The sequence below is a fragment of the Monodon monoceros genome, unplaced genomic scaffold, assembly GCF_005190385.1.
Source record: "Monodon monoceros isolate NGI ecotype Baffin Bay Population unplaced genomic scaffold, NGI_Narwhal_1 Super_Scaffold_8, whole genome shotgun sequence".
NCBI lineage: Eukaryota > Metazoa > Chordata > Mammalia > Artiodactyla > Monodontidae > Monodon > Monodon monoceros.
Window position 1 is genome coordinate 59362866 of NW_021703785.1, and position 22216 is coordinate 59385081.

Sequence of the window (22216 nt, forward strand, 5' to 3'; positions counted from 1 at the left end):
GGCTCTTGCAGGTATCAGTGAGAGTGTGACCAAGGCAATACTATAGACAGTAGAAAGACAACGGGTGTTAGTTATATTTTAGGAGGCAGGATTGACAGGGTTTAGGAATGTATTGGATGGAAGAACAATGTAGACAGCAGAGAGAGGAGACTTTAGTTATTGTACATTAAGGAGAATTGGCAGGAATTAGCAACCTACTGGATGGAAGAAGTAACTTTACATAATTTAAATTATTCTCTGACTTTAAATTTTGGCGAATTTAGTATAACCAAATAAGTGCAAGTCTGCCCAGTTCTCAAAACTCTTAAGTGGATTGATTTAAATGACTAGAGTAGAGTGATTGAGCATCTGTGCAGTGTAGTCCCTCAAAGACAAAGAGAAACTCATTAAAATGAGATCAGAGACTTAATCCATCTTCACACTTAAGTACCCATTCAAGAAAAGCTACGCTGTGTGTCAGAAAATGCTGATTTCATTCATTTTATTACATATATAACTCCTTGGGAGAATGCTGGCTAGTAAAAACATTGGGTTCTTCTAAGCTTTTTGGACTTTTATTTTTGCAGGGATTAACTCACTACTGCATATTATGTAGAACAATAATTTACATAGCATGTTTGCTTTACGGAATGGCTTTTGGTGGAGGGGCTGTGTGTTATGTCAGCCTTAGCTCAAGATTCTTATGAATTTCAGAATCTTTTTGCAAGTAATGAATTCTTAAAAAGAATTTTAGAAAATAATTTTGTTTCAGCTATTACTTTTACCTTACTTCTCCCACAAAAGCATAAATGAGGGTTGACTAGTAAACAGAAGGTTCTGTTTTTTCGGCTTGCTCTTTTCATTTAATGAGTTTACACGTATGCTTTTCTGTTGGCATGGCTTAAATCAAACAGGTTTTCCAAGGGAGGCCAAGATATGGTGAATTATTTCTGGTAATAGACTTTTCTTCAACCAACATATGAAGAAATTTTGTGGTTGTAGGTTCATCTGCACTTTTTTACACCATGTACATCAAGGAAATTCTATAGAAGCTTATGGGGAAGGTTCAATATGGAAGGAAAGTTAATGTGATTTTGATTTATGAACATTCATGAGTATACATTGTGTACCTCAAAAAGCCACAGGAAGGGAGGTTGATTGTAGGAAGAGAGGATATCTGTATACTCTGGTTTCTCAAGATAACGTGAGATTTTTTTAACCATTCATGCTAAATCATCACTTTACTCAAGCAGAATTGTAGAGGACAGTAGCTACTGTTATATGTTTATTTGACCTGACAGAGTAAAGATGTAGTATCAGTGTCTTTTTGATTTTCCTGTTTTACACCTCCTTTGTACTACTACAAAGCATGTCAGATGCATTTAAAATTAGTGAGAAATATGGTTAGCCTTAGTTACTTTATAAAATAGGCTGGATTGTAAGGGCTTTTGTGATTCCATCTAGAAACTGAGTACTTGTCTTTGTCATAAAGGAGAGCAGATGGATGTTTGAAATAATGTAGATTATTTAATATGGAATCTGAGTTCATTTATGCCACTAGTAGCGAGGAGAATTTAATCATCTAATGAAATACACTTAAGCACTGCAGAAAATAGACATTTTATCCACTCTGCTAACTTCAAAACAGCCCATATGCTATTATTGTCTCCTTTATCATTGACATATGCTACTGTAATTTATATATTGAGAATATTTAACATGAGAACTCTAAAAAAAATTTCCAGCAGGATTATTCTGTTACTTTGTGCCACTTTCCTTTGGGTGAATATGTTAAATATTTTGCCCCAACCGTTTACACCTTTTAAAGCATAACTTTTCAAGGTTGTTCATTCATTTTAGAGATCTGGAAGTTGTTGCCTATTCTCTAGAAATAAAGAGTGTTTCATTTGTATGTGATTTAGTAATAACTACAAATGATACTAAACCAATGCAGATTGCCAAGTGGATGACAAAAGTGTTTAGTATTACTTGAATTAATATGCACTACTGTTTCTCTATTCATAATCTCTCTGTACTTCCAAAGGAGGCTATGCCTTTCTGTTACATACAGGTATATACAGTTGTTGTAATGAGTCAAGGCCTCAAGATTGTTAAAAACAATTTATTATGGACAGTTTCAAACATATACAAAACATGAACATAGCAATATATGATCAATATTCAATGATCAGTCTTTCGCCAATCTTGTTTTATATATCTCCCCACTCCACCCTTTGTTGGGTAGGGATGCTGGGATTCACTTTAAACGAATTTTGGATTACTGTATCATTTCATTTCACCTGTTAATACTATAAATGATAAGTTGTTCTATGTTCCACAATGCCATTATCATCAGAGCTAAATTAGCTATAATTTCTTAGCATCATTTAACATGTTCAAATTTCCCTAATTTGAATGTATATTTTTTATGGTTGGTTTATTCAGAGCAGTATCCAAACAAGGTTCACACACTGTATTTAAGACAATAGAGATTTATTTATTTATTTATTTATTTTTGGCTGTGTTGGGTCTTCGTTGATGCGCGCAGGCTTTCTCTAGTTGCGGCAAGCGGTGGCTTCTCTTGTTGCAGAGCATGGGCTCTAGGTGCACGGGCTTCAGTAATTGTGGCTCGCGGGCTCTAGAGCACAGGCTCAGTTGTTGTGACGCACAGACTTAGTTGCTCCGTGGCACGTGGGATCTTCCTGGACCAGGGATCGAACCCACGTCCCCTGAATTGGCAGGCGGATTCTTTTTTTTTTTTTTTTTTTTTGTGGTACGCGGGCCTCTCACTGTTGTGGCCTCTCCCGTTGCGGAGCACAGGCTCCGGACGCGCAGGCTCAGCGGCCATGGCTCATGGGCCCAGCTGCTCCGCGGCATGTGGAATCCTCCCGGACCAGGGCACGAACCCGTGTCCCCTGTATCGGCAGGCGGACTCTCAACTACTGCGCCACCAGGGAAGCCCCGGCAGGCGGATTCTTAACCACTGCGCCACCAGGGAAGTCCTGACAATAGAGTTTTTTTTTTTTTGCTGTACGCGGGCCTCTCACTGTTGTGGCCTCTTCTGTTGCGGAGCACAGGCTCCGGACGTGCAGTCTCAGCGGCCATGGCTCACAGGCCCAGCCACTCCACGGCATGTGGGATCTTCCCGGACCGGGGCACGAACCCGTGTCCCCTGCATCAGCAGGCGGACCCTCAACCACTGCGCCACCAGGGAAGCCCCGACAATAGAGTTTTGATGTGACTTTTCCCACCATCTTTCTCTGTAACTGCCAAATTCCTCTAGATTCCTAAAACCTTCACATAACCACTGGGAATTATTATATTTTTGCTTTTTTCATCTTAGAGTGTTTTGTAAAGGATAATGAGAATTAGAGGAAGGCAGACAAAATGGATGGACTTTATTATTTTCTGCCTTAGTCTATTTAATTTCATTAGTGAAAGTTACTTCCCAAAGCCGTGTTTGGCCTGTGTCCATCTTATTCATGGAGCATTTCCAGTCACCGTTGAATTATAAGAGGTGGTATTGAAAAATGTGTGTGGTATGTTTCTTATGAGAATGTGGGCAGCAAAGAAAAATGGTTATGATATAATGTTGCATGACTGGATTCCTATTTCCCTACCAAGGCCCACATACATTCTTAGAAAAATTTTTTTTTTGTCATTTTTTTTGTGTGTGCGTGTCTAAAGTTCTAGGATATCAGAAAAATAGGAGAGTAGCTGAGTTACAGTCACTATCATGGTCTGATCAGTTCGTCTAGGAAAGGAAGTAACTTTTGATCTGATCTGGGCTAATTTCCTGTCATTGCTTGTCTTCATCTTAGAATCAGCATCTTTCAAAATTTCTTTAAGAGTCTGAGCCGTTATCTCTCAACTATTGCCTCTTTCCCCACTCTCTCTATTACTTCTTATTTATTTATTTTTATTGGAGTATAGTTGCTTTACAATGTGTTAGTTTCTACTGTACAGCAAAGTGAATCAGCTATATGTATACATATATCCCCTCTTTTTTGGATTTCCTTCCCATTTAGGCCACCACAGAGCATTGAGTAGTCTCTATTAGTTCTTACAATTATGCATATCTTAGACCTTTTCATTCTAATCTTTTTTGCTCTGTCCTTCATGTTTTTAAACTTTTATTGTTTTCCATATCTTTGTGAGGACCGTATTGTAGATTGTTTTTTATTTATCTTCTAATTGATAAATTCTCTCTTTGTGTCTGATCTGTTTGATTTGTCCATTGAAATTTTAATTTCAGTAATATGTGTTTCGTTTTCAGAAGTTCTATTTGGTTCTTTTTCCAATCTCCTTACTTTTGTTTCATTTTTAAACCTTCTCTTTTATTCCTGAAACACATTAAATGTAGTTATTTTATATTCTGTTTCTGATGATTTTAGTACCTGAAGTCTTTGTTAGTCCCTTTTTGTTCTTTTGTTTTTGCTGGTTCTCACTCTGTGATACCTAGTTTCCTTGTGAATTTTGTCATTTAAAAAAATTGTGATCCATTCATTTTCCTTAGAAATTCACCTGGAGAAATTTTTTAAGGTCTCCTTGAAGTTGAGCTCCTCTGTACGACTGTGTTTACTTTTGCTTCTACTGGTTGCCCAAGGACATTATAAATCTAGGACCACTTAAAATTAAATTCTCCACTTGAGGCTGCTCAGATGACACAAGTAGGTTATATTTGTACTGAATCTTTCATGAGGGTCAGCTTATGGAGAATAGCTTGATTTTTAGGTTTTTTTTTCCTTTCATCCAGACAAGTTTCCTTGCTGTCCTGTTTTTGCATATGGGGGTTTATTTCTTATAAACTCTTACACTAAGGGTGTAGCCTTTGGAATCCCAGCTTAAATAGGGTCTCTTATTCGATTCTCCGTGTTAGTCGGGCCCTAGGCCTTTTCTCCTATATCCTGTGCCCAATGTGGGATATAGGAGTAAAATGGATGCTTAAAATCTCCAGGATCCAAAAGAAATTTTTAAGGTTAAAAGCTATTAAAAACTCCCTTATTAGAGTTTTGGGGATCTGCAGATCCTTCACTTCAAACAAGTTGGCAGTGTTTTAAAATAACAACAATAAAAAGAAAATCAAATTCTACTGAATTTTACCTAGTGTTCTGATTGTCCTAATCCCAGAAGATCTCACACTGCTGGAAATCAATGAGATTTTCCAGTTTCTGTCTCTCGGAAAAGTGATTTGACTTTGTGAGGGCTCTGCTTGTTTTTAAAATATGGGCTTGAGCATCCGTCGCAATCTGCCATCGTCATCCATATGGCCCTCCAGGCTGGAAATGTTGTAGTCACCTATGGCTCTTTCTCCTTCCCTTGATTCCCTCTTAAAAACATATCAAGGGTTTGGTTCTTCCTCCTTATTCTCCTGCCACCAGTGTATTCTAACATGTTGATCCCTATAGCAAGCTCTCACTGGTTTTGTAGCCTTTAATTTTTCTCCTGTCTAATGCAGGTTGCTCAGTACTGCCAAAGTAGTCTTTGAAAAACACCCCCTTTCATTATGTAACCTTACCCACTTATATCTGGTTCAGAAACTCTCCTTTGTTCCTCTTTTCATAGTATATCAAGTCTAATTCCTCCAAACCCTAATTTTGAATTGGATTTGAGTGCTGGATGGGTACCCTGCTGCCCTGCCCTGCTGGAGTGGGCAAGTGAATTCCTTTTACACATGCTCAGCCAGGACGCCCTCTGTAGACCTGTTCTAAGGCCAGTCTGTCCGCAGCTGTCTTCTAATTGCTGTGACTCCGGCAACTCTGTGAAGACTACAGTTTTAGAGAGATAGTCTTTCTGCTGTGTTTCTTTGTTTTAAAGATTAAAGAATTGTTTTCTCTTTTTTAATTGTGGTAAAATAGACATAAAATTTAGCATTATGACCATTTTTTAAAATAAGTTTTAGTGGGAACTTCCCTACTGGTCCAGTGGGTAAGACTCCACCCTCCCAATATAGGGGGCCCAGGGTTCGATCCCTGGTTGGGGAACTAGATCCCACACGCATGCTGCAACTAAGAGTTCACATGCCGCAACAAAGAAGCCTGCGAGCCGGGCTAAGACCCGGTGCAGCCAAAATAAGTAAATAAATAAATATTAAAAAAAAAACACTTTTATTGGAGTGTAGTTGATTTACAATGTTGTGTTAGTTTCAGGTGTCCAGCAAAGTGAATCAGCTATACATATACATATATCCACTCTTTTTTAGATTCTTTTCCCACATAGGTCATTACAGAGTACTGAGTAGAGTTCCCTGTGCTATATAGTAGGTTCTTATTAGTTATCTATTTTATATATAGTAGTGTGTATATCTCAATCCCAATCTCCCAGTTTATCCCCCACCATGTATTATAACCATTTTTAAGTGTACAATTCAATGACATTAAGTATATTCACAATGCTGTACAACCATCACCACTACCCATTTCCTAAATGGAAATTCCATACCTGTTAAACAGTAACTCCTCATTCTCTCCTCCCCCAGCTTTGCTGTGTTTTTAAGGTATAAAATTCGTGGGCCTTTTGCTACCTGTGGCTGCCTTGGAACAGAGTAGTTAATCTACCTAAGCATTCAGAGCAGTGGCGGCCAGGGGCATTCTCTGAGTCACTGCTCTTTCAGTTTACTATTTCATTAAGTCCCTGTTGAGCATTTGTCACATGCCTGCCATTGTACCCGGCTGTAGGAATAGAGTGGTGAGTGGGATGACATAGACCCTGCCCTCCCGCTGCCTACAGAGCCAAGAACAGTATTTAAATCTGTAATATATTGTTCCTCTAGTGATTCCATCCATGGTGCTCCTAATGGGTGATACTGATGAACACTCTCGTACTATTGACTTGCTCAGACTGACAGCTCAAGGCTCGTCCTCACGTTTCTCTGGCCTGTGAGGGACTTTGGCTGGGGAGCAGTTGATGTTGCTGATGCTAATATCCAGGAGCTGTCCACCCTCCGAGCTCTGGTGCTTCCCTATGGGCTGTTCTTCACCATTGCACTGGGAATGTGTTCATTTCTTCTCTTTTATTTCCCGTTCTTTTTTGTCTTTAGTGTTTTGTTTTTTTTTTTTTGCGGTACGCGGGCCTCTCACTGTTGTGGCCTTTCCCGTTGCGGAGCACAGGCTCTGGACGCGCAGGCTCAGCGGCCATGGCTCACAGGCCCAGCCGCTCCGCGGCATGTGGGATCTTCCCGGACCGGGGCACGAACCTGTGTCCCCTGCATCGGCAGGCGGACTCCCAACCACTGTGCCACCAGGGAAGCCCCCTTTAGTGTATTTTTATGACCTTTTTCAAGCATCTCTCTTATACTAAGTACTGTATGTATTCAAAATAAAAGTACTGTAGGTATTAAGAAAATCAAAGCTAAAAATTTTGAAGTCTTCAGGGAATTCATTGTCCAGTGGGGGAGACGGACTTGCTCACTAGCCTTGATGGCTAATGTGACTGTCCTAACAAGAAACAATGTGATCCCGAAGCTTGATTTTGCCCAGGAGTCCCGAAGGCTTGTGGGGGAGTTACGCTAATGTGGGACAGCAGACAGCCAGGTAAGAGTTGTTAGACGGAAGGAGTCTGCAAATGCTAAAACCCACAGCTGTGCCAGGGCAGGAAGGCTGTGCTTAGATGTTAGCCACTAGGAGTTAAATTACCAAGACAACAAAATATGCAAAACAAGTCTAGACTGCAAGGAGACTATTTGCAGACACAGAATAGTGATTATCAGTAATAAAAGTACTCAGAATTAAGGGCTTGTGGGGGCTTCTTTCTCTCAAGGCTCACTGTTGATTTTTTTTTTTGGCCACGCCATGCTGCTTGCGGGATCTTAGTTCCCTTACCAGGGATTGAACCTGCACCCTCAGCAGTGAAAACACAAGAGTTCTAACCACTGGACCGCCAGGGAATTCCCCCTACTACTGACTGATAAAGATCACAATTTCATATATTTTGTGTGTGTTTATAATCTCTCACCTGGCATCTGTGTCCGTTTAACCTCATTTGGAGACTTCACTTCATAGATTTTGAAAAGCAGTGAAGATATTGCCACTTGATTGTCATTTTTCTTTCACGACCTTTGGTTCGAGAGAAATGACCCAACCGGTTAAAATTCCCTGGGGGGATGGCTGTAATAAGGACACCTTGATGAAGCACAGGGCTGTAAATGACCAGAATGACTGTTTTTGTTTTTAAAGCAGGAATAGCGTCCAAAGCTCAAGGTGTTGAAATATAAAACAGCCAAATCTCTTCTCCAGCCGCTGATTGCTAGGTTGCTACAGCCATGGGAATCCAGGTATCTGCGGTTCAACAAAGTCGTTCAGGTCTGACGTAGTGAGGCGGTTAATACTTGGAACTGAGCCTCTCACAGGCAGTACGGCCTGGAAGCTGGAGAGCACCCAGCTTGAGCCCCTGTCTCTGAAACCCCCCGGCCGCCTTCGTTTACTCCACACAGCAGCCTCTGTCTGTCCCTGGAAAAACCCTCAGTACAGAGATGCACAGTGTTCTGTAGAAGATTGGGTTTAGTTTATTTACAACATGTGATCTGAATGCATATAATGAGAATCTCATAGTTTGTTCTTACTACAAATAATCATAGAAAAAAATCTTTCAGTTCTGTTTTCCAAGAATTTCCACAACATTCTCTGCATTAGAGGCATTTCTTTCCCTTTGAAACAAGTCACTGTAAAAACTACAAAAAGACATTGACTGACATCCCATTGCTCAAAGTTCTTCTTAGTTTGCAGATTGCTAGGGACTGCCTTCTGTTAGTATTGAGGTTGTAATGTGTGATCTATTAGAAAAACGTTCCCTGAAAATTCAGGGTCTTCAAAACACAGTAGGATTCACCCCCTGTCTCCCCCCAGTTACTTCAGTGGTAGCAAAAATAACAATTGTCCCCTGGGAAATGAAGCTCATCGCTATGGTAACTAATGAAGGTTGCATCATTCTAGGGCACATTTTAAAAAGCCTGGATTTCGACATGGGTAGACGCCCTGTCTTATTTTACTCAGTAGCTTAGCAACCTGTGGTCTCCTGTTTGTCAGCACCCCCAATCTTCCCTCTTCCCTCAGAAAAGTGACCTATATAGATGGTTTTTTATTGTGGGCACGTTCTCACTGTGAATTTGGTTCAGTCTTATGTATGTTTATAATGACCTTATTTTCTGGACTAAAAATTAGTACACGTGCTGCGTCTGAGAAGTAAAGGCTTTTTCTCCTACTTCCCTGGCAGCCCACACTGAGGTCTTCACAGATCTTTTATGTTCTATGCCCCTTAACTTTTAGTGTTATTGAGGGCTTTGTCTGTGGCCGTCTTTTCTTCAGCACCGATGAGTTACCTTCTGCTCGTGTGCTGGTGACTCCCGGATCTTCATTTTCGGCTCAGGTCTCGCACCGCACCGAGACCTCCCGCGAGCAGGCAGGCCGTTAGTTCACTCGCTCAGTCCCCAGGCTCAGCAAGTTCAAGATGAAGTCAACGTTGCTTTGCCACAAGAATCACTCACTGACAAATGGCACCACCGTTCACGTAGCACCCCACCTCCGGTCACCCCAAGTCCAGATGCTTCTACTTCCTAAATGCTCTGAAATGTGGCCTCTTCTCTCCTCTAGGGCCTCGTCCTTTTTTGCCTGCTTACTGCCCACATCTTCCAAACTGGTTACTTCAGGGTAACCAGGCTTCTTCCAGGCCTCCCCCAAACAAACAAAAGTATTAGGAGTTTGTGACCGGCTGCTTATCCTCCAGCGGCTCCCCGGCATCCTCAAAGTAAAATCCACTCTTCAGCGGCCTCCTGCCTGCTCCTTTGTCTAGGCTGGTTTCTCATTACTCCTGCCTTGCTCCCTCCCCTGCTTGCTCTCACCTCCTTCTGCTGCACCACCCTCTCCTCCTTTCCTCTGGCAAATGCCTCCTCATCCTACATTTCAGACACCATCCTCTCTGGGAAGCTTTCTCTGCTGTCACCTGACCGGGCTCCATCGTCAGAGTTAGATGCTCCTAGGTGCTCCTGGAGCAGCACGGGCTTCTCTCCCTACTGTAGATCTTACCTTGCAGAGGTGGCATTTGTTTGCATTTCACATACTAGTACCTAGTACTGTAGATCTTACCTTGCAGAGGTGGCATTTGTTGCATTTCACATACTAGTACCTAGTAGGTGTTTAATAAATGTTTGTCGAATGAGTTAATGATCAAGTCGATTGAATGTGTAAGTGCACTTTTGGGGCGGTGGGGCAGAATTCCTAACTTTTAGTAGTCTTAGAAAATCCAAGTTGTTCCAGTCCCGGTAGTTCATTGTCCCCACTAGTATAAGCGGACTTAAAGATTGCTAGAATGTAGAACAAAGGATACATTTGGATAGGATGTGGGAGGGTGGACCTGGCATGGTGCTTGGCCGTATATCTATGTATAAATGTGTTCACACACAAACACACATGCACAGACACACAGTTCAGTAACCGTGTCTAAACTCTACTGGCAGCGTGTGGGTATCAGCACAGATCAAAGCAAGGAAGTCAAACAAACGGAAATCTGGAGGAATCTCATAAAGGGAGCATGTGACTCCCCTGCTTGATTGAACCCCTCTGTGTGAACCTGTTGGCTGCTGGGCTGAGGGTTGCCTGTGAGGAGGACACCCCCATCCTGGCTAAGGTTGTAACTCAAGACTGGCGCTGGATTCGGTTCTATGGAGGGACTTGGGGTGGGATGGGAGGCAGCCTGGGAATACCATTCCCTTACTTATTTCTTTAGAGTGTTAGTGGATGCTGGAGCTGTAAAATGAAGAATTTCTAGCTGCTTCCCGTCATCTCGCCCGACACAGTGTACAGGTTTGTCGGTGTCAGCCCAGCTTGGTTGCTGCCATCCTGCCCAAGGCCCCTGTGCAGGTGTACTCAGAGACTTCCTGACAAGGACAGGTGGGACGTGGGTGACTGGAGGGACGAATGTTTAACCGATCCTTTTGATATGTCAGAAATGATGAGCACCAGTTTGGGACCTCGTGTGGGGCTTGGCCCTGGGGCAGATGCCAAGTACGATAAAGTGTGGTTTCTTCTGACTGTTTTTAGAGCTCAGCCACGGAGTCAGCCAGCTCTGATGCTAGGAGAGTTTTGATAAATTTATCTAACATCTATTTTAACCCTAGAAAACAACAACAACAGTAACACTTTTTTAGGTTTAAGGAATACTATTTAACGCCAATATTTTAAAATAAGTTTTACTTGCTGACATGTGGTCAGCTGTGTCCAATGTAGAGTAAGACTATGCTATTTTCAGAGTGGCCCAGCTGCTGGACTGGTTGAGGCCCGCTGCGGGTACCTTGTCTTACTATAATTGAGATGAGCAGTGATTACTTCTCCCCAGTGTCTGTTTCTGCCTAATGCTAAGAACTTGGGGGAGAGGAAGAGGCAGGGGGAGAAGAAAGCAGGACATGGCAAGGTGGGCTGTGCAGTGCTATGTTGGGTTCGTGTACCCCAGGGCTTTGTGTCGGGGGTGAATGCAGTTTCCCTGCCTTTCAGCAGGGTCATGCACTTTTCTTCCCCGGTACACTGACCTCTACTGGCTTAACTCTGACTCTTAATCACAGCTGTTTTTTCTTAAATTTTTTTTCAAGGAAAAAAGTTTTCACATACTATTAAAAGCTTTTTATGTTGCTCTTTAAATATAATTTGTGGAAAAATTAACACTTATAGGCTTTGTATAGTGGAATTTACATTTATTTAAGAAATTCCTAGCCACCCAAATTGTGCCTTTGACCTCTGGGTTGCAGTATCTTTTTTCTATTTTAAGCTGCTATTACACCTCTGAATATAAGAGAACAGATGTTTTTGTAGCAGCTTATTTTTAAGTTGTAAAACTTACCAGTTGCCAGGTACATGCTAGTGTAAGGAAGGTAGTATATTTAGTGCAGAGAGCACAGGATTTAAAATAACTGCATCCACTCACTGGTTCTGGGCAAATTGCTTAAGCTCTCTGGGCTTTACACTTTCACCTCGAAAGGATAGTTTCTATCTCATAGGGCTTTGTAAGGATTAAATGTGTATGTTTGTTACTATTATTAAAATTAAAACTCATAGTATCCTGCCACCTTTCTGACCTGTACAGCTATTTTAGAAAATCTTTAAACCCGTGCTGACTGTATTGATGTGTACCTTTCTTAACTGGGATTTTTAGGAACACTGTTACTTAAAAAAAATGTGTGTTTGTATATGCTTTTATATATTTTAAAAATAATTTATGCATCAGAAAGACCATTGGTTCAGCTAACATTACGATAGGGTAACAACCTTGGTGCACGTAGGGTAGGTGCTCCCTTTATCTGGAACCCTCATGTAAACGAAGCTGCTCCATGTGTAATCGTTACTCAGATGATCTGTAGCCATTTTAAACTCAGAATGTTGAAGTGAAACTCGCCGGTGTTTTCCTACCTTCCTCCCCACCCCTTGTTAGGGAGCAGCTCTGCATGGTATAGTGGATGAGAGAGCACAGCCTCTGAAGGTGGGTACCTGGCTCACCCTCGGGCTCTGTGCAGCCTGGGCCTCTCTGGGCTGCAGAACCTTCACCTGTAACATGACAGTAATAATCATACCCACCCTGTGGGATTGTTGGGAGGCCACGACGGGCATTCTGTTGGCCAAACGGTCCCCTGGAAAACCTGGTAGACTTCTTTTTCTTTGTTTATAGGAGTATCTCTAACACATAAACTCTTAAGCATCTGGTCTAGCTTGAAGTCTGTTGTCTTCTACTTACTGGCCTTTGTGCTCTGCCCATCCTTCTCTGGTCAGTCTAACTGCTGCTCAGGAAGAAGAGGAGAATGAATCTGGTGTAGACAACCAGCAGGCTTTGCCACCTGGGACTAACACCTTGTAGGGGTGCAGAATTTGCCATCCCCAAATATCTCTCTTTGGTATATATATATATATATATATATTTTTTTTTTTTTTTTTTTTTTTTTGCGGTACGCAGGCCTCTCACTGCTGTGGCCTCTCCCGTTGCGGAGCACAGGCTCCGGGCGCGCAGGCTCAGTGGCCATGGCTCACGGGCCCAGCCGCTCTGCGGCATGTGGGATCTTCTCGGACCGGGGCACGAACCCGTGTCCCCTGCATCGGCAGGCGGACCCTCAACCACTGCGCCACCAGGGAAGCCCGGTATATTAATTTTAAGCTGGTTATTTTCTAAGAAACAGTAGACATGGGAAAAACTCTGAAAATCAAGTAGGAGTTACCGTTTTGCAAGAAACATTTGCCTTTGTAAGGGAAATCTCCACTGTGTAAGGGTATCTCCCTGGATGCAGCAAGAAGAGGATGACCAAATCTCTGGAAACTCTTATCCACGCAGAAAGCAGTGACTTAAATCTGCATCACAATCCTCCCCTTGTTTACTGTGCTTCTCCTGGTAGCTTCCCACAGCTGACTCTCCCTGTCCTCAACATCCTCTTTTGTCTTTAGCTGAGGATGGTATTTAAGGTGAGGGCTTCAGCCATTTTGGAGGGTTACTCAGTTTTCCTGGGTCTCTCCCATGTATACATGTTATTAAACTTTTGTTTGATTTCTTTCCTGTTATTCTGTCTCATGTCAATTTACTTCTTAGACCTGCCGGAAGAACCTGGAAGGGTAGAGGAAAATTTCTTCCTACTTTCATTCACCCAACAAATATTTATCATACATTTACCATGGCCATGTACTCCTAGGCTCTGGGTAGACAGTGATGAGCAAGTAAGAATATTCTTTATTCTCATGTTTCTTTTCTTTCTTCTTTTTTTTGGTCGAGCCACGTGACTTGCGGGATCTTAGTTCCCTAACCAGGGGTTGAACCAGGCCCTCGGCAGTGAAAGCACTGAGTCCTAACCACTGGACCGCCAGGGAAGTCCCCCTCATGCTTATTTTCTAGTGGGCGAATCAAATTGTAACCGAGCAGGACCCTGTGGGGCCTTCCCTGGACAGACTCCTCCTCTGTATCCTGTGCTTTAACTCCTCTCTGGAGTACCTAGACAATAGTATCTGATGCACACTTCCTGAGTTGTTTTACAGATGCTAAAACCAACACCAAATGGAAGATGTTAACTACTTAATGACCATGAGCAAATAGCCGCCAGGCCTACTGGAGCCTAAGGATTGATGTTAACCCCTGTGATACCGCCCTGTTACCTCACCATCAGCCAATCAGAGAATTGTGCACGAGCTAATCACAAACTCTGCCCCCCACCTCCTTTAAAAATGCTATCCTGCAACCCATGGGGGAGTTTGGGGGAGTTCGGGCTTTTTGAGCACTACCTGTGCCAGATTACCTGTCTGGCGCCTTACAATAGTTGCTGTACTTCCCTTCACCACAACCCAGTGTCAGTAGATTGGCTTTACTGCCTGTGGATGAGCAAGTTTGGTTCGGTAACAAGATAATAAACACATTTACAAGTAGGTAGATCAGATAGCAGACTGTGGCCGGTGCCATGAAGGAAATACATGAAATAACAGATGGTGCTATTCCTTCAGAGTCAGCACTTCCTGAACCTGCCGCCCTTTGGTCATGTGGATTAGATACCTTTCCTACATGGCCTTAAATAGATATAAAATAGCTTGTAGCTCTTATCAGGTACTGTTTTAATGATGTTTCCTTGTCTGTCCACATGGAGCTCCTGCACAGAGCCTGGCACATAGTAGATGTTCAGTACGTGTTAAAGAAATGCATGCAGGAATGGATAAATAATTTATGACACCTTTGTAGATTGAGTGTAAAATCCCTTATAACAAGGAGTAAGATGTTCAGTATGTTGGCAAAGCAGGAAAAGGTTTGGGATCTTGAACTCTCCCAAGCTATGGTTGATTGATAGGGTTTTTTTTTTTTTTTTTTTTCGGTATGCGGGCCTCTCACTGCTGTGGCCTCTCCCGTTGCGGAGCACAGGCTCCGGATGCGCAGGCTCAGCAGCCATGGCTCACGGGCCCAGCCGCTCCGTGGCATGTGGAATCTTCCCGGACCGGGGCACGAACCCGTGTTCCCTGCATCGGCAGGCGGACTCTCAACCACTGTGCCACCAGGGAAGCCCGATCGATAGGTTTTTAAACAATAGTGATGATAATCACAATACTAATTGTTGGCATTTATCCAGTGCTTGCTATGTGCCAAGCACTATTGTCAAGAACTTTACATTTAATCTTCAGAGCAACTCATGCCATAGCCTCTAATTATAATTGTCGTTTGTTCACTCATTAGGAATTCTAGGCTAACTTAAAGATACCTCTCACTCAAATGTTCAAAGTGAACTCATGTTACTCCCCCAAATCTGGTCCTTTTCCAGTGTTCCTCATCTCAGTGAATGACAGTGCCATCCATGCAGTTGGACAAACCCAAAACCTAAGGAAAGGCATTCCTTTCTTTCGTCTTCTCTATCAGTTAACATGTATTCAGATCCTGGTAATAAAATCCACTAAACAGTGGCTTAAGGTAAGAAAAAATCAGATCATCTCACAAACAAGGCTAAAGTTAGTCTAAAGGGTTGGTGGGTCAATGGTGTTTGATGTCAGTTTTTTTTTTTTTTTTTTTTTTTTTTTTCTGCACCACACGGCTTGGGATCTTAGTTCCCCAACCAGGGATTGAACCTGGGACATGGCAGTGAAAGCGCTGAATCCTAACCACTAGACCACCTGGGAACTCCCCTTAGCATGTCAACTTTTATCCTCAAGCTTGTTTGTCTCATGATCAAAGATGATTGCCTCAATTCCAGGCAAAGTCTTTATTGATTCTGTTCATTTTTCTTCATTCTTTTTCCTCAGACTAGGTAATTTCAGTTGTCCTATCTTGAAGTTTGCTGATTCTTTTGTCTTCTCATACCTATCGTTGACCATTTCTAGTGAATTTTTCATTTCAGCTATTGTACTTTTCAGCCCCAGAATTTCTATTTATTTTATTATATAATTTCTATCTCTTTACTCATATACCCTAATTGTTCATACATCCTTCTCCTGATTTCCTTTAGTTCTTTGTCTGTGGTTACCTTTAGCTCTTTGAGCATATTTAGATAGTTAATTAAAGTCTTTGTCTAGTAAAGCCAGTTAGTGTTTGGACTACTTCATTGGTAGTTATTGTCACATTTTTCCCTGTGAAAGGGCCATTTCCTCTTTCTTTGCATACTTTGCAATTTTTGGTTGAGAACTGGATATTTTATTTAATTTTATTAAAAAATTTTTTGATGTCTAGAAATATTTTATTTTTTAAATTTATTTTTTAATTGAAGTATAGTTGATTTACAATGCTGTGTTAATTTCTGCTGTACAGCAAAGTGACTCAGTTATACACATATGTACATTTTTTTAATATTCTTTTCCATTATGGTTTATCCCAGGATATTGAATATAGTTCCCTGTGCTATACAGTAGGACCTTGTTGTTTATCTATTCTATGTGTAATAGTTTGCATCTACTAACCCCAAACTCCCAGTCCATCCCTCCCTCACTCCCCCTGCCCCTTGGCAACCACAAGTCTGAGAACTGGATATTTTAAATATTATAATGTGGCAACTGAAAATCACATTCTCCTTCCTCTCTAGAGATTGCTCTTGTTACTTGTTGAATGCTGCAGTTGTCTGTTTAGTGACTTTTCCCAACCCTTTCTGCAAAGACTATATTTCGTGTTGTATGTGATCATGTGATCATTGAAGTTTCTGTTCTTTTATCTCTGAGGTCAACCTGTGATTTCTTTTTTTTTTCAAATTTATTCATCTATTTATTTTTATTTTTGGCTGTGTTGGGTCTTCATTGCTGTGCGTGGGCTTTCTCTAGTTGCAGCGAGTGGGAGCCACTCCTCTCTGTGGTGCATGGGCCTCTCATTGCGGAGGTCCCTCCCATTGTGGGGCACGGGCTCCAGGCACGTGGACTTCAGCAGTTGTGGCACGCGGGCCCAGCAGCTGTGGCTCGTGGGCTCCAGAGTGCAGGCTCAGCCATCATGGCGCACGGGTCCAGTTGCTCCGTGGTATGTGGGATCCTCCCAGATCAGGGATCGAACCTGTGTCCCCTGCATTGGCAGGTGGACTTCCAACCACTGTGCCACCAGGGAAGTCCCAACCAGTGATTTCTTTTAATGCCTGAATTTCATATAGGAGAGAAAGGTCTTCCTTCCCTTTAAATTCTTTTGGCAGACATCGCCCGGGAAGCCCTTCAGACCTAGGGGATTGAAACAACGGCCAGTATCTTCTCTAGTCTCTCAGTGAACTGCCAGGCAAATCACAATATGCATCCCCAAATTTTGGAGGACAGGGTTCCCACCCTGGTACCTGTAAGTCACTCCATGACCATGAGCCACTGTCCCCACAGCTGCCTGCTACAGGGGTGGGGCATGCATGATGGTAGCTGCAAGTAAGATGTGAAATTCATTGACATATACCAGCTTCTTCATCAAGCATTCCCATGGATGCTGCAAGTGTCTAACTAGACTCTAGAATTCTGAAACAGTGATTCTGACAGCTCAGTAGTTGATTTGGTACAGGGACTGATTCTTGGAGCTTCCTATTCTGACATTTTCCATGATGTGACTCCTGTATTTATCCTTGTTGAGATAATAATCTCCATATTAAAATGTTGTTTTGACATATATTATAAAAAGAATTTAAGTGAAGGCTGGTATGATATGTGTATAAATAATGTATGTATTGAATTATTTCTTAAGAATTATTTTCCATTATACCATCTCACAAATTGGCTGGGTGACCAAAAAGATGGAGTTTTACATGTATATGTAGTGGTGTCACTATATATCACTACATCGTATCTTATGGCCATGCAGAGAAAGTGGCATTTCTTTATTGTGTCTGTAGTTAGTCTTTTTCTCCTATTCTGATGGGGAGACCCACTGATTAACTGGGAAAGAAATCCAATACAATTTAAAACTTAGTCTGTTATGATGACTTGAATAGTCTATTTAGGTAATGTCCATCTCTCTCTGAGATTAAAATTCTCAGTGTCTGATTTTTACCCTAGGATGGTTTAAGGGCGTGGGGTGAGGGGTGTGGTGTATATGATCTTCTAGCAGCGGTGGGGCACTGTTCGTTTCCCTTGGTTTGATGTTTGCTTCTTCCTCTGGTCTCTGGGGCAATATCCCTTTACCTCCTAGGTGTGTTTGCCTTGCGTGCATGTGCTGGTGTAATTCGTGGTAGCGCCTTTCTGGTTGATAAGAACCTCCCAGTATCCTCTGGTTCATTCTCTCTTTGGCCCCTCCTCTCTGAGCTCTCCTGGATGTCTGCTAGGTCTCTATCTGGCCTTCTGGCCTGGAACTTCATCCACAGCCTTTGCTGCAGGATTACCCTGTTCCATGGTGGGTTGCATGGCCAGCCCTCTAGCTCAGTAATCTGAGTCTCAGAGTTTACCACTGCTTGACTGTGTTTGCAAAAACCTTCTCTCAAGACGATGCCGTGGCTTGTGAGACTGTGAATTTACTATGTCATCCTTCAGTGTGTGTCAGATGTTGCATATTGCTTCATTTTATCTCTCCCTACTCCCTTCCGTAGTAAATCCTAATTACTTCCCAGAGAGATGAATGCTTCCAGCTGACTGGGGCAAAGGCCCTATACTCCCAGAGCAAAACAACTACAAAAATAATTTTCAAACACTATCCCATGTGTGTATATAAATATATATGAGTATAAAATTTAATTATCCTCAAATATTTAATTATAAAAGTCATATGTAATTTTAAATGTATACAGCCTTAAATTTAAGGAATACAGGAATATGCCTTTAGAGAGGCATAAATGGTGTGCACGCACATATGTGTATATATATAATTAAAATATATATGCATGTATTATATAGAGATATGTTATAAACACATATATGTTATACATATTTGTATGTAATATATTATTAATTATAACAATGTAGTTATGTCATATATACACACAGAGTTGACCCTTGAACAGCACAGGGGTTAGGGGCACTGACCCTCCGTGCAGTCTAAAATCTGCATATAACTATAGTTGGCCTTCTGTATCTGTGGTTCCACATCTGCAGATTCAACCATTCATGGATTGTGTAGTACTGTAGTACATATTTGGTGAAAAAAAAATATGCTTATAAGTAGAATTATATAGCTCAAACCCATGTTGTTCAGGGTCTACTGTATATATAATTAAGAGGTTTGGTTTCTATCTGTCAACACTCCCATGACCAAAAATAGTGTGATTTAACACACACATTTTCTTTTGTTGCAGGACTGTTCGTGTGTGGTTAAAGAGAGACAGTGGACAATATTGGCCAAGCATATACCATGTGATGCCTTGTAAGTATCTGGATCTCTGTCTAAAAATCAGACATGGACCCCAACTCCCCTTCCTTCCCAGATTGCCTTCTCTGTATTTTCTTGAGTAGAGATGCTTGAGGGTTGGGATTATCATTATAATGGAAAGTACCTTGTTAAATCATTCTAGCTCTCAGTATGTAAAATAAGAAAATTGTTCTGAAATTGACTATATATTCACAGTTTCTGAATAAGATTAATGGAAGGACTGCAGCACCTAGATTCCTTGATTACACAGTCTCCCTCTCTTTTCCAATTTTTTTGTAAAGTACTTCCTTAGACAACTCAAAATTTTGTCCAGTGATTACATTTGTGAAGTGTGTTCTTGCATTATTGTTATACTGTTTATTCAAATTCAAAACATTCAGTGTTGGACATTCAGTCCTGAAAAGGGTTTGCTTAGGATTGAAACGTTCTGATTAGAGGTCAGTCTTATTTCCCCAGAATCTTATGTGAGAAATATGTCCTTGCACTGATAAATAGTGAATCTTTCAAATATACCTTTAAAAGAAGATGACTGATTCTTAGATTCTTGCACTGGCAGAAGTTCTCCTGCAGGGAGAGAGCTGACTCCCTTAGATATGAAATTTCTTTTTTGTCTAGTGTTTTGTTGTTAAAATGACTGAAGTTTAATTGTCCTATTCCATATTTATTTTTGTGTAAAATAATTATTTAAACTTATTATCAGTTATATTATGAAATGTTTCTCTTACTCCCCTTCCTTCAAATCTTAATTAAAATTGACATGCTAGAAAAATGCCCCGGGTTTGTGGTTTGGGTTCATGTACCCTCTGGCTTCCTGCAGTGTGCACCTCTTCCCTTGATATGGGTATTCCAAGTTTGAGTAGTACGTGCCACCACGTACAACCAAAAGAAATTCATGCTACGCTGTAGATGTGATTAAGTTTATGCCTCTGGCAAAAGAATACTGTAATAACTTAAACAACAATTTTGCCTGTTTATGAACAAATACATTATTAAGGATGTAATGGATTTCTCTGATTTTCAAATTTGTCTTTGAGGTTTGCATTTCTTTAGAATTGTAGTGAATAGATGATAGCCTGTTGTTGAACCAAGCATCCCACTCTACATTAGTGAAAAGGCAGCCTGTAATTCCAAGTGCTTATATTTTCCCCTCACCGATCATGCTTCCAGCAGACACCGTTGCACAGCCAAGACCCTGGGGGAACTTCCTTTTAAGCCTTGACGGTGATGAGGGTTTAAGTAAATGGAAAGGGAAAGGGAAAGGAATTCTCTGATTGATTTTTTTTTTTTTCTCTCATTTTTAAGTGGTATAACCAGTCTTACCTACGGTCTTTTTCATCACACTTGACATAATATCTAACAGGATGAGATGGTGAAGTTCTATAGTCCAGCAAGTTGAAGTTGACCTCAGAGGCTTGTCATTCCCATATGACTGCGAAGACAGAGGAGAGGCAGACGTGGGCAGAGTGACGAGGGCTTGGGGATGGTGCACAAGGAGTCGTCTTCTTTTTTTTTTCTTTAATTAATTAATTAATTAATTTATCGCTGCGTTGGGTCTTCATTGCTACACGTGGGCTTTCTCTAGTTGCAGCGAACAGAGGCTCTTCTTCGTTGTGGTGCGCGGACTTCTCATTAGCGTGGCTTCTCTTGTTGCGGAGCACGGGCTCTAGGCATGTGGGCTTCAGTAGTTGTGGCTCCTGGGCTCTAGAGCGCAGGCTCAGTAGTTGTGGCGCGTGGGCTTAGCTGCTCCGCGGCATGTAGGATCTTCCTGGACCAGGGCTTGAACCCGTGTCCCCTGCATTGGCAGGCAGATTCTTAACCACTGCACCACCAGGGAAGTCCCAAGGAATCTTCTTGAGATGGACGTCGGTACTTGATAGGAACCTCTTGAAGATGTGGGATCCTAAGCAGTTGCTTACCCACCGCCTCCCGCATACACACATCCATACACATTTGGTGTCATTCTCTAATGTTCTCTTTATTTGAATATCACTGAGGATACAGAGACGCCTCAAGTTGTATTTTCATCCTTTATTAAGCTGTATCCTTGAATGACTAAAGGCTGCTGTAGCTCTTGTACCTGGCATAGGTGCTCAGTAAAGAAGTACCTATTGCAGGGCTTCCCTGGTGGCACAGTGGTTGAGAGTCTGCCTGCCGATGCAGGGGACACGGGTTCGTGCCCTGGTCTGGGAGCATCCCACATGCTGCGGAGCAGCTGGGCCTGTGAGCCATGGCCGCTGAGCCTACGCGTCCGGAGCCTGTGCTCCGTGGCGGGAGAGGCCACAGCGGTGAGAGGCCCGCGTACTGCAAAAAAAAAAAAAAAAAAAAAGAAGTACCTATTGCAGACTTGAATCTGATAATAAAGATGAGTTTCCCTGAGAATATTATCATACCTTTTCCTAAATGACTGAGCATGATCTTTGAGAAGAAGGACCCTCTGATTATTTGCATAGTTTGCCTATGGCCTCCTACTAAAGGGAGTAAAAAAGGAATTACTTTGCTATTAACATTTGGTCTGTAGACCAGCAGCATCAGGATCACCTGAGAACTTACTAGAAACGCAAATATTCAGTTTCACCCCAGATCTGCTGAATCAGAATCTTCATTTTAATAATATCCCTAGGTGATTTGAATGCCCTTTTAAGTTTGAGAAGATTGCCTTTTGGCGTTGTCTGCAACATGCTGATCTATTTACATATGTTTATATCAACACATGTGAAGCCTCATGCATATATAGTGTTTATTTGTAAATACACAGATATAAGTACACGCTCTAGTTGATCAAATATTTACTGTACACTGACCGTATACAGGCCATCAAGCTAGGTGCCAGGAGATGCAGATGGACAACGCGTGAATGGTCAAGATGATTTCTGTAATCTTTCATTGTTGGATGGTTCCATCTACCGTGGAGAGGGGTAAAAGAACAAAAGGCTGCATTCTTCACAGTTGATCAGAAATTGGCTTTTATTTTCCTAGGGGTCATATGCATTCAGATAACATAGGA

The 22216-nt window shown here is 41.8% G+C and overlaps 1 protein-coding gene across 2 annotated transcripts in view; it reads left to right on the top strand.

Annotated features, from left to right (window-relative positions):
- WDFY2 (WD repeat and FYVE domain containing 2) overlaps window positions 1–22216 on the top strand; it is a 171156-nt gene that overhangs the window by 55387 nt on the left and 93553 nt on the right. For both annotated transcript variants that reach the window (XM_029209766.1, XM_029209765.1), the window contains exon 2: window positions 19139–19206. In XM_029209766.1, the coding sequence (XP_029065599.1) occupies window positions 19139–19206 (68 nt within the window). The remainder of the gene's footprint in view (window positions 1–19138; window positions 19207–22216) is intronic.